Genomic DNA, 18,409 nt, shown 5'->3' with positions numbered 1-18,409 from the left:
GTCGGTCTGTAAACATGAGGCACGGGAATGGGACTGCCCACTGTGTATTAGAGAGAGGGAGAAAAGCAAACAAACATAAGAACATTCCTGTGTATTAGAGAGAGGGGGAGGGAGGGAGGAAAGCAAATAAACATATGAACATTCCTGTGTATTAGAGAGAGGAGGAGAAAAGTCATAGCAAATAAACATATGAACATTTCTTGCCTATAGGTGCACTTTATAGTGGTTAATATAAAGAGAGTTAATATAAGAGTGGGGTGGGTGTACGTTAGAGGGGGTAATAAAAGTCAGAGTGGGGCAGGTGTACGTTAGAGGGGGTAATATAGGGCAGAGTGGTGTAGGTGTGGCAGGTCTCCAGTGCTGTTGCCGGTTTTGTACAGGTGGGTTGAATTGTCCCGAGATCCACTTGGACGTAAGTAAACGTGTGTGTGTGTGTGTGTGTGTGTGTGTGTGTGTGTATAGCCGGCTGGGTGTTTGAGCAGGAGGGGAAGCAGAGGGCTGTTTGCACTGACCCACGGTCGTGATTGGCCTCCTGTAGGGCAGGAGGAGCCAGCGCCCCCCGGTGAAGAGGCAGGGGGCGAAACCCACGACCTGCTTGAAGAGGGCCGTAGTCGGAGAGCGAGGGCTGCAGCTAATGCTAACGCCAGCGCTAGCCCACCAGAGCACCACTCCTCGGTTCACGTGTCCAACAGGTTTGCCCCGTTCAGTGCAACACCCGCTGAGGAGCCTGTCTCACGGACTCTGGTGATAGGAGACTCTATAGTTCGGCACGTGAAAGTCGCTATTCCTTTAGGGGCTCCAGCGGTTACAGTTAGTTGTTATAAATAAATAAAATAAAAGATTTTCTAGGATAGTTATACATGTAGGGGCCAATGATATACGTCTGCGGCAGTCAGAAGTGACTAAGGGTAATGTTAAAGAGGTGGTTAAATTAGCCCAGACGATGTCCGATGCGGTAATCTGACCAGTGCGGCGCGGCGATGAGCAATACAGCAGGCTCACGTCGTTAAACCGCTGGATGTCCAAGTGGTGCTCCGAAAATCAAGTGGGCTTTATTAATAATTGGAAAGAGTTCGAGGGTTATTTAACAGAATCTTGGAAGGTCAGAAGATGCCTGAGGAGTGGAGACGAAGCATAATGGTGCCGATTTTCAAAAATAAGGGCGACGTTCAGAGCTGTAGTAATTACAGGGGAATAAAGTTGATCAGTCACAGCCTGAAAATCTGGGAAAGAGTAGTGGAAGCTAGGCTTAGAGGAGAGGTAGAGATCTGTGAGCAGCAGTATGGTTTCATGCCAGCTAAGTGCACCACAGATGCTATGTTTGCTTTGAGAGTGTTAATGGAGAAGTATAGGGAAGGACAGAAGAAGTTACATTGTGTGTTTGTTGACTTAGAGAAAGCTTATGATAGAGTACCGAGACAGGAGCTGTGGTATTTTATGAGGAAGTCAGGAGTAGCAGAAAAGTATGTGAGGGTGGTGCAGGATATGTATGAGATCAGTGTGACAGCAGTGAGATGTGCTGTAGGAAGTAAGTATTTCTCACGTGAGTTCACCAGTCCCTATGCCTCGTTCCTCACGTACATCTACAAGTCCAGCAAGCCCAACCGTGAGTACTGCTTTTGATGTCAGTAGACATATTGGCCTAGTTCCTGTGTTCAGGGAAAATGAGGTAGATGCCTATTTCCCCATTTTTGAGCGCATAGCCACCACACTTAGTTGGCCACAGAGTCTTTGGTCGCTGCTGCTACAGTGTAAACTTGTAGGAAAAGCGCAGGAAGTGTGTTCCTCTCTGTCTCTTGAACAGAGCTTAGATTATGACATTGTAAAATCCACTATATTGAAAGCATACGAGTTAGTACCTGAAGCCTATCGACAGAACTTCAGGCGTCTGGCTAAAACCCAGAGCCAGACCTTTGTTGAGTTTGCTAGAGAGAAATCTCTCCTATTTGATAAGTGGTGTGCAGCCTGCAGTGTAACAACTCTTGATCAACTCAAAGAGCTTGTGTTGCTAGAAGAGTTTAAGAATTGCCTTCCTGAGAAAATGGTGGTCTACCTTAATGAACAGAAGGTAGTTAATTTGTCTTCTGCTGCTACATTGGCAGACGAATTTGTGCTGACACACAAAACTGTATTTCATTTGACTCCCCGAAGTGTAAACCCTAGTCGACCTGTTATGTCCAGACCTGTTGCTTCTTCAGAGTCTCGGGAAAACACTTCAGCCACAGACAAACGGGAATGTTTTTATTGTCATATGCAAGGCCATCTCATTGCTGCATGTCCTACTTTGAAGCGTAAAAATGATCGTCAAAACCCTACTGTGAAGAAAGTCAATGCTTTTAGTTCCAGCCCTACAGAGGAGACACTGGGATGTCGAGCCACTGTTTCAGCCACAGTAGACCCTGTGTTTAAACCATTTGTGTTTTCTGGGACTACCTCACTAACTGAGGATTGTACACATAAACAGCCCATATCCATTCTACGGGACACTGGGGCTGCTCAGTCATTTATTTTGGAGAGTGTGTTGCCATTCTCTGTAGAGTCTTATTGTGGTAGTGATGTGCTTGTCCAAGGAATAGAACTTGGAGTACTTAGGGTTCCTCTGCATCGTGTATATCTATGTACTGAGGCCCTTACTGGCTATGTTAAAGTTGCGGTCAGTTCTAAACTGCCTGTCACAGGTGTGTCGTTTATTCTGGGCAATGATCTTGCTGGTGGTACACTGTTCACTCTACCAGAAGTGGTAGATGAACCTGTGGATGTTTCACTCGATAAAGACCTTGATGCAGTGTTTCCTACATGTGTGTTGACTCGTGCACAGGCACGTAAATTCGGTGACATAGATTTGGCGGAGACATTTATGAATCCTAAGCCTGTTGTGCCCCCTAGCCCTGTTCCTGATGTGACAAGGGATATTAGCAAACGTGAGTTGGGATCACAAGTAGAGGAGTCCAGTGTTCCTCCTCCTGTTACTAGAACAGCATTAATCAGAGCACAAAGGGCTGATCCAAGCCTGGTCCCTTTCTTTAATGCAGTTACGGAAAACCATCTCTCACTAGACACTCGTGTGACATATTTTTATACGGATGGCGTCCTGATGAGAAGATGGTCTCCAGCAAATGCCAGTGGTGTGTGGGATGATGTGCACCAAATAGTAGTTCCCCAACCATTTAGAACGCATGTTTTGTCCTTAGCCCATGACCACCCCTTGTCGGGTCATTTAGGCATTCGAAAAACAGTTCAGCGTCTATTGCAGCATTTCTTTTGGCCAGCAATGAAATCTGATGTTGTTAGTCATTGTCGGTCTTGCCATACCTGTCATCTTGTTGGGAAGCCAAATCAGGCCATTCCTTCTGCTCCTCTCTGTCCCATACCTGTGGTAGGAGATCCATTTGAACGGTTGTTGATAGACTGTGTTGGACCTTTACCGAAGTCTCCTTCAGGAAATACTTACCTTCTGACCATAATGTGTGCTGCTACAAGGTTTCCTGAGGCCATTCCATTACGCTTGTTGAAGTCAAGATCTGTAATAAAAGCCCTTATAAAATTTTGTACTACCTTCGGTTTGCCAAAATGTGTACAATCGGACCAAGGGTCCAATTTCATGTCAAAACTCTTTGCTCAAGTTATGTCAGATCTGCATATACAGCACCAAGTGTCGAGTGCTTATCATCCTGAGTCCCAGGGAGCTCTCGGATGCTTCCATCAGACGTTTAAGACTATGTTGCGATCATATTGCTTGGAAGTAGGAAACGATTGGGATGAAGGTGTCCCATTACTGTTGTTTGCCATCCGTGATACAGTGCAAGAGTCCACTGGTTTCAGTCCCAATGCCTTGGTATTCGGACGCTCAGTCCGTGGCCCACTCAAATTGCTTTATGAGCAGTGGTTAGCTTCCCCTACAACTCGTTCCTTTGAAACTGTAGACCTCTATGTCAGTAAGTTACGTGAACACCTTAAGGTAGCTCGTGAAACAGCTAAGCAGAATTTGTGTGTAGCTCAGCAAGCTATGAAGAAGAAATTTGACAGAAACGCTGTTGCTCGTTCATTTAATGTTGGTGACAAGGTCCTGGTTCTGTTACCCATGTCAGGTTCTACCCTACAGACTCGCTTTTCGGGACCCTATGTGGTCCAGCAGAAACTGTCCTCAACAAACTATGTGTTGACAACCCCTGATCGTCGGCGTAAGTCACGTCTTTGTCATATTAACATGCTCAAGCCATATGTTGATCGCCCCACAACTGTAAGTGCTACAGCTGTTGCTCAGTTGTCAGTCCCTGTGCCAGTAGCATCTGCATCACTTGAGTATGCCCCTGAACAGGATGACCTTCACTTGGGTAGGAGCTGTGTTCCGAGTGCTAGACTTGCTAACTCTGAGGCATTAAAGCACCTGTCTGAGAAGCTGACTTATTTACCTTTGGCTGCTCAGTCTGATCTTAGATCTTTGATTGCTAGGTTTCCTTCTCTTTTTGTTGATGTCCCTACGTGTACCTCCGTACTAGAACACGACATTGATGTCCAAGGTCACCCGCCTATTAAACAACATCCTTATCGTGTAAACCCTCACAAACGCTCCCTTCTGATGAAAGAGACGGATTACATGCTTAATAACAATCTTGCAATCCCTAGCAGTAGTTCATGGTGCTCACCCTGTCTTTTAGTACCAAAGCCTGATGGTACTTATCGCTTCTGTACTGACTACAGAAAAGTGAATGCAGTCACCATACCAGACTCGTTTCCTCTTCCCCGAATGGAAGATTGTGTAGACCGTGTGGGGTCTGCAAAGTTTGTTAGCAAACTAGACCTTCTAAAAGGTTATTGGCAAGTTCCCCTGACTGCTCGTGCTGCTGAGATTTCTGCCTTCGCTACGCCAGACAACTTCCTACAATATACAGTGATGGCTTTTGGGTTGCGAAATGCTCCTGCTACATTCCAACGGCTCATGAACATTGTGCTAAAAGGTGTGTCGAACTGTGAGGCCTATCTGGATGATTTGGTTGTGTACTCTGACACTTGGGAGGAACACATGAAGTCCTTAGAAACGGTGCTTTCTAGACTGCATGGTGCATCATTGGTGCTTAATCTGGAAAAGTGCGACTTTGGGAAAAGCACAATTTCTTACCTTGGCAAGTTAGTAGGACGTGGTCAGGTGCGTCCCCTTGATGCCAAAGTCCAAGCGATAAACGCCTTCCCTCCTCCCCGGTCTAAACGTGAGCTTAGGCGTTTCCTCGGACTGGCTGGTTATTACCGTTGTTTTTGTAGAAACTTTTCAGATGTTGTTCTGCCGCTTACCTCTCTCTTGCGTAACAATGTTCCGTTTTTGTGGTCTTCTGCTTGTCAGTCTGCTTTTGTGTCTGTAAAGAGTCTACTGTGTAGTTCACCTGTGCTTGCTGCACCAGATTTTGCTAAGCCATTTAAGCTAGAGGTTGATGCCAGCTGTACCGGGGCCGGCGCAGTGCTCCTACAGGAGGACTCATGTGGAATAGACCACCCAGTGTGTTACTTCTCAAAGAAGTTTGCTAGACACCAATTGGCCTATAGCACCATAGAGAAGGAAGCATTAGCTCTCCTTTTGGCCTTACAACATTTTGAGGTTTACCTGGGTAGTAGTTCTGAACCTATTTTTGTGTTCACGGATCACAATCCTTTGACTTTCTTGCATCGAATGTCCAATCTGAACCAACGCCTTATGCGCTGGTCCCTTATTATCCAAGGTTTTAACATTTGTATTAAACACAAACGGGGCTCTGAGAATGTTGTGGCAGATACCCTCTCTAGGTGTTAATTGGAATGTGTTGGGTTACCTGTGATTTGGTGGGAGGTCTCACACTTATGGGGGGGGGGGGGGGGTGTTATGTCCTATGATAGTGTTGTGTATTGTGTTTGCTGTCTGTTCCGCTCCAGACTCCGCTCCAGACTCCGCTCCAGACTCCATTTCACCCTGCACTATATAAGGCCCTTCCCGGTGCCTCCCAGCGAGACATTTTTGCTCCTTGGTGGTGTTGGTTGTTAGTTATTAGTATTCTGCATTTGTACCTCATCTTAGAACTCTGGTTTTTGACTGCTTTGAACTTGTTTATGCTTTTTGCCTTTGCCCCTGTTGGATTGTCTGCCGGTTGTACATTTTGTAAATATTCTACGTGTTGTTGGTGTTCTGGTAAGTAGGGAGTGGCTGCCATTTTGTTTTGGGATTTGGGTTTGTTTGTATGGTTTTTTTGTTAGGGAGTTAGGGTAGTACTGTATGTTTGTTTTCTGTTAGAGTAATTAGTGTTTGGTTTATTTTATAGTTCAGTTCTGTTTGTTATGTTGGCCTGGGCCACTCCTGAAGCTGAGACCAGTTACGTGTATGTATATATCTTGTAAATTACAATTTCTGTATAATACACCTTTAACCACCCACTCCTGTTGTCCCATCATCACTAACATTCGCACTGCTGTTCACATACACCACTGTTACGGTCCTCACGCCTAGACAGGCCGTAACACTTCAAATTGTGCTAATCTGCCTTCTTCGGTTAAGTCATTAACTGGACCTGGAAAGACAGCCCCCCCCCCCCCCCCCCCCACTCGCTCTCTCTCTCTCCCTTTCTCTCTCTCTCCCCTGTCCGGGCAGAGGTAATGAATATTCAGTAATCTAGGCCCAATGGTCAGTGACATGATGACCAAGAAAGTGCCTTACGATGACGCCATTAAAAGTTAGTTAAAAACCCTTGCTCAAGGAGAGACAATTAGCTTGACAGCCTGGTAGACTTGGAAGGACTTGAAGAATTTTGCCGACTCACCGAGACTCAGAGACTTGAACTCGTTGGAAACACGCCAAACCGAGTATAAATTGTTGACTGTGGTGGGGTGGGGGGGGGGGGGGGGGGGAGTTTAAATGGACACAAATTAAGTATATCGCGATCGATCGATCGCCAGTGGTTGGTGCCAGAGCAAACTAGTAACTCATTGAATCATAGATGTAGATCAGAGATGAATAAACTAGATTTTTTTCGACGTGAGAAATCTGATGTGTGGCGTGTGAGTGTGTGAAGACAGTTAAATGCGTGTGTCTCACACTCATTGCGTGAGAGTTGGCAAACCTGAGTTAGGAATGTCTTAGGGTAGTCATATAATCCATTTAAATCTCATGATCACCGACAGTTGTTTATCATTTGCTATTGTTGTTTAATTTTATATTCTTTGATGTTCACTATTATATCCCTGGTTTAGATTAGTAGATATAGGTTTCGTTACATTTTGAGTCAAATCATTCAATATGCTATTCTTCATATCAATTGTAATTTTAACCATTTAATAAATGTGGACATTTATTCATCTGGTCACGGTGGTAAATGCATATTTTGGTCGATGGTATTAGGTCACTGCACGGAACCAGAACTTAACCCTTTAGTAATGAGACTGATTAAAGCATATTACACCTATCTCCGTTATCACAATACTGGTTCCTGAGCAATCAGGATGATGCCCCATTCATAATCCATAAATAACATATGTATCTGCTACAGAGTATTACCACATTACACTAATACACAGTATGAGTATTATACCAATATTGCCCTAACTGAGAGTTTGTTCAAAAGACCAGCGTACAGTGTTAGGAAGCATAGGCGGAGCCAAAGCAGGGGCCGGGGTGGCACTGGACCCCCCTGAATTCTGATTGGCCACCCCAAGTGCCCCCCCAGATGACTGACATGTCACGCATCGCACATCTTGTTGAGAGCCTGTTGCGTTTTGTAATCGGTAATAATACTCAATGCTCAATTTCATTTAACACATGCAAGCAGCAGGCACCACGGAGAAATGTTTTCAAACGAACGTGTTGTGCCAAATTCCGAGTCCCCTCGTTTGCACACGCATAAAGACGCTACAGATGATATTCCGGAGTTACAGTGATTATAACGTCATTGAGAACTATAGTTTTGTCCTAAGATATTTAGACATAATACTGCTGTAATACTGTGATGTCGTGGTCAGAGGTGAACTTCGTATAGCCAGTGTGTATTTTATTTAAAATAATTAACACCCTTGAGCCAGTGTGTCTTTGGACATAGATAATGCAGATTGCTGTGATGGATAATTAAAACCTAGCTCTTATTTATGTATAGAAACATAAATCGACAATATAATCTGTAGCGTCGTTATGCGGATAAACGAGGGTTGTCGGAATGCCCCACAACACCGGCTGAAAGCAAAAAGTGTCGCACGTGAAATGCTACAGGCACCGTTCAGAAACTGATCAGGGGTAAGTTTCCCAAAACGTTCTTAGTGCTAAGTAGGCTACTTCGTAACCTCGTACATTTCATACGAGGTTACGAAATAGCGCTAAGAACGTTTTGGGAAACTCACCCCAGTTCAGTTAAATGTGTTCAGTTCAGTAGATATATGCGGCTTTTAGCCCGGTGCAGCTTATAAAACATTTTCCTTTTTTAAAAAACTTTGTAGGTGCGGGTAATATTATGAATGAATTAATTTTACATATTGTACATAAATAAATAGTAAAAAAAAGACACCTTTCTAGGAAAAATAATATTATACTACACATTACATCTACAGTGGTTTATTTGCCCCAATTTAAGTTTGTGTGACCGTATCAGTGATGTAAGTTACTGAAAATATGTACTCAAGTGCAGTTAATTATTTCAAAAACAGTCACTCAATGATCGAGGGAATGCTGAAAGCAGCTTTCCTATTTCATATATTTGGATTGTAAGATATGCCAGAAGTAGCACATCTGTGTTTTTATCTTTACATGTTGTACATTTTGCACATTGTTAAAAAACTGCAAATTTCATACACAAATCTGATCTCCTGCGTGCTTAAGATGTACTTGATATGAAAAGTATAACATTTACAGATTTTGATTGCAATTGGATGCTTTTCATAAATATACATTGTCATAGTCTATGGACCCCCTAAAAATAGCTTTGGCCACCCTCTGGCCACCCCAAGGATAAAAGTCTATCTCCGCCACTGTTAGGAAGAGGATGAGAGGTGAGAGGTTTGTTTAATGGACTTTATTCTCCATAGCACAACCAAACAAACAAAATGGAGGCCATCAAATAAGCCGAAAAGCTCTAACAGCTCAATTATAAACTCCGCATCTGTGTGCACTCCAGGTAAAGTAATAACAGTAGTCAGGATCTCAGGGACTTTCGTCTCTAATTGGTGCATGGTAAATGTCCTGTGTCGATCTTAAAATAGTACCTGTAAATGAGAGTAATTAAAGTGCAGGTGAAGGTGGTGATGAGAGAGAGAGAGGGAGGGAGAGAGAGAGAGAGAGAGAGGGGGGGGGGGGGGGTGAATGTGTAGACATGTTCTTGCTCCTCCTGTACTAGAACCAGTGCACTGTGACAAGCAGCTTTAGAACCACCCTGGAAAATGAAAAAAACAAACAAAGTTTACTGTATTATCAACCATTTCAGGCATCTGCAAATACATTACAACTATGAGGAATTACATATAGTGAATCTGATTGGCTGATCAATCATGATGTGAATAAACTGTTAAACCACTAGCTTGCACACCCAAATCTGCCTACATGAGAGGGTTGATTCTACTGCATTCCAATATACTGCAAGACATTTAATGTTGTCTGGAAACCAATACTACACAGGTGGTAATTTACATGTTTCAAATTATCAAATATTTAAGCATTGTTTGGTTCAAAGCAATATATTGCATTGAGAAAAAGTCCCTCTGTAACCTGAGAGTATACCTCGGTAACACTGTTACCTGAGAGAGTACTTCTGTACCAAAGGAACCCGAGAGAATATGTCTGTAACAGAGGTAGGCTACCTGAGAAAGTATCTCTGTACCACAGGTACCAGAGGGAGTATATCTGTAACACTGGTACGTGAGAGAGTATATCTGTACCACAGGTACCAGAGAGAGTATATCTGTACCACTGGAAGCTGCATGGAATAAGTCTACTGAAGCAAAGGTCTTTTCACTTACCTTTTTTCTTAAAAGCGGAGGACAAATTTCGATTGCAGTGTAAAAAATCACAATTGACAAAACACGGCACATTTACATTAAACATCCACTATATATGCTTGAGGTTAAGCCCTGGTTATTACATATTATTGGTTATTTACTATCTTCTCTTCAATTCAATTTCAATTTTATTCGTCATACATTGTACAAGTACAAGATGAAATGCAGTTCAAGCATTCAAGCACCCCGTTCAAGCACTGTGCTGTTACGTTACTGAATCTCTCTTCTCTTCCTCAGCTGTTGAATGTTTTCCTGCAGTGTTGTGGTTTCATCTTCAGTCTCTGGAGTTGTCCTGCACAGTTCCAGCACACAGACGTGTCCTCTCTGTCCTACAGCTGTTCTCTCTGCACTCTCATGGGTCTTTAGTCTCTCTCCTCTTACTGGACCTTAGTACTGGAGGGCTCAATGGTTGTTATACACTGAATAAAATGTTTTCATGAGTTGAACTCAATGATTTAATACTTTTCCGATGTACAAAAAAGGCCTTTTTCTCTCAAATTTTGTTCACAATTGGGTGTAAATCTGTGTTAGTCAGCCCTTCCCCTTTGGTGAGATAAACCATCCAGTCACACGTGTGGCATATCAGGATGCTGATTAGACACAATGATTATTACACAGGTGAACCTTGGGCGTTTAAATGGGAGCAAAACCAAAAGTGTTGCATTTATAGTGTATTTCACTCTGTCTTTTTCATCCACTTTCATCCTTTCTGTGTAACATCACACGTCTTTCACTTTCATTCTTACTCAATACATGTCAAATACTCTTTGTTCCACCTACATTTCCCTGAATTGGTGTGTTTACAGTAATGTGTATAAGGACAAACCAGGTCATGTTTTATGCAGTGTACACTGTGTTTCAGTATTAGTTACAAATGCACAGTACTATTGATGTGAATAAATGATTTTAGCCAATCCACAAGTCCACAACAATGCAACAGTGTAACAATATAATAATGTAAATAATTCAGCTGCAGATCTAAACAACAAGTGTAATTACACCAGGAAAACCAGCTATAAGACCGTCCTCCACTATTTCAGGACCTTACAATCTACTTGTGAATCATTTACATTTAGTTTAATAACAATTTAATACCACAAGGCCTTTTAATTCTGTCTAATTTAAATGGTTTAAAGATTCCACAGCACCATACTCCGCGTCTGCTGCTTCTGTCACTCCGTTACATCTCTGAATCAGGTTTCATAAGCATTTTACATTTACTTGTTTTTAAATAACTTGTGTGATTGTGTGAACAAGTTTGCTTTCAGAACAAGTGAATATATTACTACATGATAATACTGGTACCATGGATGATGTTTACTGAAGAATCTTTTTAAAACTGTCCTAAAAAAGAAAAGAAAAAAATGTTAGGCTCTCTCAAGGTAAGTAAATACATATTTATGAAGCTGAATGAGTTTGGTGTGTTCTATGATTGCAGTAACTGTAATGTGGAACCTTACAAAAGAAGGCATTCTTGGCATTGAAAACTTTGGAAATAAGCGCTCAGATTCTCTATCTGTAAAGGATGCAGGGGAGGAAGGAATTTCATCTGCATTAATCCATAATAAATTAAAATGAATAAATACATAAATAATAAACTTTATCATATTCTCAGTGCCATAGATGCTGAACATACAGTGTTCATAAGTGCAGTAAAGAATTAATATACATGCAGGTTGGTGGTCTTCTGGGTTTGCACAACACATGTGAAATACTTAATAATCCAACAGCACATGTGAAGCACTTAATACAGATACAGATAAAACAGACACTTACTTGTGTTTAGCTGTGGTGGCTTTTTATGGTCCTAGAAAGGGAATATGATGTGTTTGTCCATTAATATAGTAACTAAAACCATGTACAAGTGAGCATACAAATACAGAATGAATGTATACAAATCCTTCTGCACTTCCTCTATCTGCACCCTCCATCTTTCTGTTCATTGGTCACACCCCTACACCTGTCTCCATTACCTGCACTGATCATTGGCCACACCCCTGCACCTTTCTCCAATTACTTTGTTTAAATCTTGTTGTTCAGTGCCCAGTGTGGAGAGTCTCCTGAGTGTGTTCTCCCTCTGTACAGTGACCTCTACCATCTGTTAATCACTTCCCTTTGGGCTCAACACCCCTGGACTCTGTTTGCTGATCACATGACCTGCTGTCTGTTTCCACTGTGAGTTTGCCTGCTTCTTTACTTCTTCTTTACTTTACTTTTTAATAAAGAAACTCCAATTGTGTCCTGTCTGCCTCTTCTCATTTCTGACAACTTTTTTCCTGTTTCCCATTAAAGATCCACTATATATGCTTGAGGTTTCCATCTCCACTATGCAAAGTATTGCCAACTATTCTGGATGCATACAGAGTGTTTTTTCTCATTGCCTTAATCTTTGTGGTTTGAAATAAACACTGTTGTCTTGACATCTGCACTCATCTGTGAAGTAGCATGTACCAGCCACAATGTTCTGGATGACTGCAGACTGTAGGTGAGGTTTGTTTCACCCATATCATTAACATTCAAAAAATAACAACAAAGGTCTTACATCAGTACTCAGGTTCAGAGATAAATGCAAAATTAACATGTTAAAACTTATAGTATAATATCAGTACCTGGGGTTTTAGCTTTTCTACCACTTTCTTGAGTGCTTCCTCATTTTTTAAGCACTTCAATAATCCACAGTCCTCATGGAACAGACAGTCCACTGTGGTCGTGTTCTCCCTGGTTACAGATCTGCTGCTGTTTGGTACAGTGCGGTCTGGGTCAAATGTGTGATGGAGCACCACTAGAACAGCAGGCTTGGAGACTGTGGACAGAGATCAAGACTTCATGTTGTGAGCAGGACTTTATCTTGTCAAACATGATGGAGCAGTGTGTGTCCAATATCTTATGTGTTCACAATGAAGAGGCTCAGAGTTACCTGCTTCAGTAATGAGCTTCAGTGCTGCTTCAATGTCAGTTCCAGCCGATGACACAATGGGGCAGAACAGCAGAATTACATCACACTCCTCCACTGTAGACACCTTCTGCAGGTCTGGTGTTTGTTCGTGGAGCATTTGAAGAAAGTGTTCATGAGCACCAAGTGTTTTTCCACTTATGATAGAGACGTATTTGACCCTCTGGTGGGGACGGGGGCTCCGTGTCACTCTGGAGTCTAAAACCAAATAAGAGAAACTGCTGCAGGCTTCACTTCATAACTGTGGGTGTAACATGTAGGAACAGAACATAATGCACATAAACCTACATACTGTATAATGTCATTTCATATAGGGCCAGTGAGATGTACTGAACTGATGAAAAGTGGAAAAATGTTTTAAAAATATGAAAACATGAAATGGCACAGGGAACACGATCACATGACATGATCACATGATCACTGTTACTGTATTCAAGCATTGCAATAAAACATCACTTACCTTCACTTTTTTTCCCAGAACTTTCCTGTGAAAACAGTTAATGCTATCTTACACACAGACAATACAAATAATAAATTATAGAGCTCTCCATAACTATCAGGCAGAAAATATTGTATTTCCTCTAAATGTGAATATTTCTAACATAGTCTCTATCTCTATCCACCTCACTTTTGGCTTCTGCAGCTTCAATGACATCACAGTTCTTCTCTCATTAACACACATGTATTTAAAGCTGTGTTGCCCTCATTGTCATTACACTGTCACTGCCCCCCCCCATAGGAATCACAGAAAGAGTTCACTGATAACGAACTGATACCTGATCCTCAATCCACTTTGCAGCTCTGCTGAGAGCCTCTTTATTCTTCTCACAGTCTAGTAGTCTCTGATCCTCACGGAACAAACAGTCCAGTGTGATCGTATTCCTCCTGGTTACAGATCTGCTGCGATCTGGTACAGTGTAGTTTGGGTCAGCACTCAGATTGACCACCACTTGTATAGTGGGCTTGGACACTGTGAAAAGTGAATGTTTAAAAAAGTTGTACCTTTATGTTCTGGTCTGCAATATTGCATTAATCAATCAACTGCTAAATGTATTGCCAAAAATGAACTGCCAAAATGTTTCTAGTAAATTCAGACTGAGGGACGCATTACCAGGATACATACAATTAAACATGTTCCATGGTTCTTCATTAAGAGTTTGTGGGTAGAAAGTCACAACAACATCACAATTTTCCACTGATTCGACCACCAGACCCGATATTTGATTTTGGAGTTTTTCCATGAAATCATTGTAGCATCCTATTATATTTCCAGTTATCATGGTGAAGATCTTGACTGCAGAGTGACAGGGGAAAATAGTGTTTTCACAAAGTTGAACATAAACATGTTACATTGTATAAACTTTGCAGCACTTTTAATGTGTTATTTGTATAAAAAGGTGCAAGTTGTGTGAGACAGGTAGCACTGACACAGTTCTCCACTCACCAGAGTTACTGTCAGAGCTCATGTCCTGCAGGAAATAATGAGAAAGAATGAGAAAGTGTTATGATCCATATTCAAATCACATCCCTAATCCTGTCAAAAGAGTGTTATGATCCATATTCAAATGTCACGTCCAGCCCCTCCCTCCTCCCTGGTCCCGCCTAGCTTCCCCGTTCCCATGGTTTCTCCCTCTGTCTGCCACGCCCCTATCCTCATTATTCCCACCAGCGTCTTGTTTCGCCGTCATGTTTTCTGTGTATTTAAACCCTTCCGTGCTACACTCCTGTGTCGGTCATTGTACGTGAGTCCGTCCCGGTTTTCTTATCTCTCGTGCTCTTTGGTTATGGATCTGCCTGTTACATGTTCCTAGTTCTTCCTGTAGTTTATTCTGTTAGTGTATGTTTTCATTCTTGTTGTCCTTCTGCTCTGTTCCGTGTAGTCTGTCTCGGTTTTTCATTTGGATTGTTATTAGTTTCCCAGTCGCTTCTGTTATTCTCTGGTTATGTTACTTTGTAGTTTAGTTTGCCTAGCTGTTTGTTTGCCCTCGTGGCATTCAGTTGTAGTCTTTTCCCTAGTTGTGTTCTGTCGTGTTGGTTAGTCTTCCGTCCGCTGTCAGGTTTGTTTTCTAATTTCCCTCTCTGTCTTTGGTTTTATGTTAAGTTTGGTATGCTCCTGTGCTTGTCTGATTGTCGCTTACTCTCGTTAGAATATGTTATCCTGCTCTGTCTCCTTTGTTGTAGTCTAGTGTTTTGTTACCCCCCTTTTTAATAAATATACTAAAAGCTGCATTTGCGTCACTCTCGCTGATCTACAACGTTACATCAAATCACACTCCTAATGCTGTCAAAAGAGTGTTATGATCCATATTCAAATCACACCCCTATTCCTGTCATGACTGTGAAAGTTTGTAGTAACATATTGAATTGAATATACTTTATCGATCCTGAAGGATATTCAACGTTGCCTTGGCGTAAAAATAATGTCAATTGCGTTGAGAGACCACTTAATCAATTCCATTTTTCTTTGTTTAAAATATTGTTTGGGCGCCAATGTAGAAAAACGAGAATGCAGAATTCAGCAAGTAGCCCGTCCTTGAGCACGAGAAACTCCTCTTAAGTCAGCGGTCTCTCTGATCCAGCTGAGAGTTCTTTAAACTTAGGAATCATAACTGTACAAAACCACATCGACATAATGGTACAGACCTACTGCAAAGAATCAGAATCACTGTTTGCATTCCAAGAGAGAAAAATCCTTTGATCTGTACATGTATATACTGTGTGTGTGTGTGTGTGTGTGTGTGTGTGTGTGTGTGTGTGTGTGTGTGTGTGGGGGGGGGGGGGGGGGGGGGATGCAACACTTCACAAGTACAACATGTAGTTCTACAGCCATAATGTGACTATGGAAACAACAATTAAAGTCTCACCTTTGGACCTAGCCAGTCCACAACTTTGCTTAATGATTCAATGTTCCTCTCACACTGCAACAGACCTTGATCCTCATGGAACAGACAGTCCACTATGGTCGTGTTCTCCCTGGTTACAGATCTGCTGCTGTCTGGTACAGTGCAGTCTAGGTCAAATGTGTGATGGAGCACCACTAAAACTGCAGGCTTGGAGTCTGTGGAAAAAGAAATTTGATAAAGAGTTACATGGATTTATGGTTTTCTATCTGATTTTGTATAAGTTGAGTATCATTTGAAATAAATCAATATATTAGTTAATTAGTTATTCATTTTGGATCCACAGCCATTAAAATGGCCTTACAAATGTACTCTGAAACAAATGTATTTGTTAACCTTTAGTCACTTCAAAATTGAATCTTAAATTGATTCATTATGACAACCACAACTACTTAATTCACTGAAAATAAAAAACACCCTGTCCAACGAAATGAATTTATACCCCAATCGAAATTTGTCCTCCTGTGCAATTAGAACACACACACGAACACACACTAGTGACTACTAGGGGGCTGTGGTGCACACATGGCCAGAGCGGAGGGCAGCCCTAGCCCTAGCCCGGGGAGCAGTTGGGGTTAGGTGCCTTGCTCAAGGGCACCTCAGTCATGGCCTCAGGTCTGGGAATCGAACCTACGACCCTCCGGTCACAAGACCAGTTCCCTACCACAAGACCATGACTGCCCTGCTTACAAATCACATATTACCAATAACCAAGTGTCACAAGTGGCCTCTCCCTATATATCAATCATGTTCTTGTTGTTGTTTGTCATGCGCTTCATTATTTTGGTTTAATTTTCACACCCTCTTGTTTAGTACTCCATCAATTGTCATTAGTTTGACCCGTTTTAAGTTTAGTTCCTTGCTAGTCCTTGTTATCTCGTGTATATATCCCAAACTGTGTTTGTTCTATGTTATCTCTGGACATTGTTTTCTACAGCTTGTTTGTTGTCAGTATATGGTTTAATAGCCTGGTTTGCATCTTAGCCTTTGATGTTGTGTGTTTTGGATTGCCCTCACCCTACGACCCTGGACTGTTTAAACAACAAAGATCCTGGATGTCTCCTTAATAAATCTTGCTCTTCTCAGCTAATACATCCGCCTTTGTGCCGCTCCATGTTACACCAAGGTACACTGTTCACTGATTAGATTATTCTGTGTGAAAACTGATTAATGTTGGTGAGGCCAAACAGAATCTCAGAGATTCAAAGACTCAAAATTAAGAAAAAAGATCCAAATCAAAGATGAAAGATTCAAAATGAAGAGAGATGTTGAAATAAAAGATGAACACTGAAAAAAGAGAACTGAAGGTAGAGTGGAGAAGTGATAATAAAGAGGAGAAAGTGGATGTAAAGAAAGAATTGTGGAGGTAAATAAGAAATGTTGCAGGTAAAGAGGTGAAGGTGGAGATAGAGAGGGAAAGGTGGAGGTAAAGAGGAGAAGGTGGAGGTGGAGAGGAGAAGATGGAGGTAAAGAGCAAATGGTGGGGGTAAAGAGGAGAAGGTAGTGGTAAAGAGTTGCTCAGGTGTTACCTGACTGGCTGTCCAGCAGCTTTAGTGCTGCATCAATGTCACTTCCTGTTTGAGAAACAGCAGAGCAGAAAACCAGAATCACATCACACTGCCCCACTGTGTTCACTTCCTGTAGTTCTGGTCTTTGCTCACGAAGCTTTCTCAGGATGATCTCATGGCACTGTGGCGTTGTTCCAGTTACCATGGTGAAATATTTACGACGAGGCATCATAGACCGCTGTTTAGCTGTATAATGGTCTAAAACAAACAAAACAAGACACACGGATTGACGTGAGACTCCTAATGGAAGATGCATTTTTAAGATTTAATTTCTGAGAATTAAAATAAAGTGCATCATGCAGATCTCAATGCAGTCTTTGGGGATGCAGTTGTGTTTCAAAAAGGCTTTGTGTTATATTCCACATAAAAGCCCACATACACCACAACATATTCAACATGTTCTACAGCAAGGAGAACGATTTTAAGACTCCTTGGCACAAAAAGAAGAGGTAAATAATAGAGGTAAAGACGTGTTTCCCAGGTGTTAAAGAGGCGTTTCCCAGGTTTTACCTGATTGGCTGTCAACCTGCTTTAGTGGTGCGTCAATGTTAATTCGTGCTTGAAGAAAAAAATGGGCAGAAAGCCAGAATGACAATACAATAAAAAATACAACAATACAACTGAAATTAAAATGAAAAATATACTTTTGAGTATTTATGTATTTCTAAAAGTATACTCTAATACTGAAGTAAATATTTGACTGAACAGCTTTCACTTGTATTGGAGTAATACTGACCAGGAGTGTCTACACTGTGACTCACATAATGGAGTTATGTATCTTGCCCACCTCTGGTTATAATAATATTTTATATACTTCATATGTAATATATAATTTTTTAATATTTTCTTCTGAGTTATCATAAACTGCTGCTAAAAACAAACTGTGAATTACAGAGAATGGTTTAGGAACATATAATACATAATTATATACAAACAAATAATTAGGAATATATAGTACATACATATATCTATAAAGATGTGAAATATAGGACAAA

At 41.6% G+C, this 18,409-nt stretch overlaps 1 protein-coding gene across 1 annotated transcript; it reads right to left on the bottom strand.

Annotated features, from left to right (window-relative positions):
• Positions 1–9,141: 9,141 nt before the first annotated feature.
• On the bottom strand, positions 9,142–17,997 carry LOC143518405 (uncharacterized). The gene is made up of 12 exons (XM_077010880.1): positions 17,925–17,997; positions 17,376–17,612; positions 15,811–16,004; positions 14,391–14,415; positions 14,070–14,240; positions 13,723–13,916; positions 13,407–13,431; positions 12,911–13,144; positions 12,603–12,796; positions 11,770–11,800; positions 11,454–11,509; positions 9,142–11,337 (listed from the first exon to the last, which is right to left on the bottom strand). Exons 2-12 carry the CDS (start codon positions 17,584–17,586, stop codon positions 11,311–11,313), a joined length of 1,362 nt encoding a protein of 453 aa, XP_076866995.1. The 5' UTR covers positions 17,587–17,612; positions 17,925–17,997; the 3' UTR covers positions 9,142–11,310.
• Between the last annotated feature and the right edge of the window lie 412 nt (positions 17,998–18,409).

Source organism: Brachyhypopomus gauderio, chromosome 7 (genome assembly GCF_052324685.1).
Source record: "Brachyhypopomus gauderio isolate BG-103 chromosome 7, BGAUD_0.2, whole genome shotgun sequence".
In the NCBI taxonomy this organism is placed as follows: Eukaryota; Metazoa; Chordata; class Actinopteri; order Gymnotiformes; family Hypopomidae; genus Brachyhypopomus; species Brachyhypopomus gauderio.
This window is presented reverse-complemented; position numbering and strand designations above follow the sequence as displayed.

Excerpts from the sequence above, each read along its gene's own strand:
- LOC143518405 (XM_077010880.1), bottom strand. The coding sequence starts at position 17,586 with ATGATGCCTCGTCGTAAATATTTCACCATGGTAACTGGAACAACGCCA. Across the intron at positions 14,416-15,810 it reads TGGACTGGCTAGGTCCAAAG|GACATGAGCTCTGACAGTAA; the intron begins GTGAGACTTTAA and ends TATTTCCTGCAG. Across the intron at positions 13,917-14,069 it reads ACCATGGAACATGTTTAATT|TGTCCAAGCCCACTATACAA; the intron begins GTATGTATCCTG and ends CACTTTTCACAG.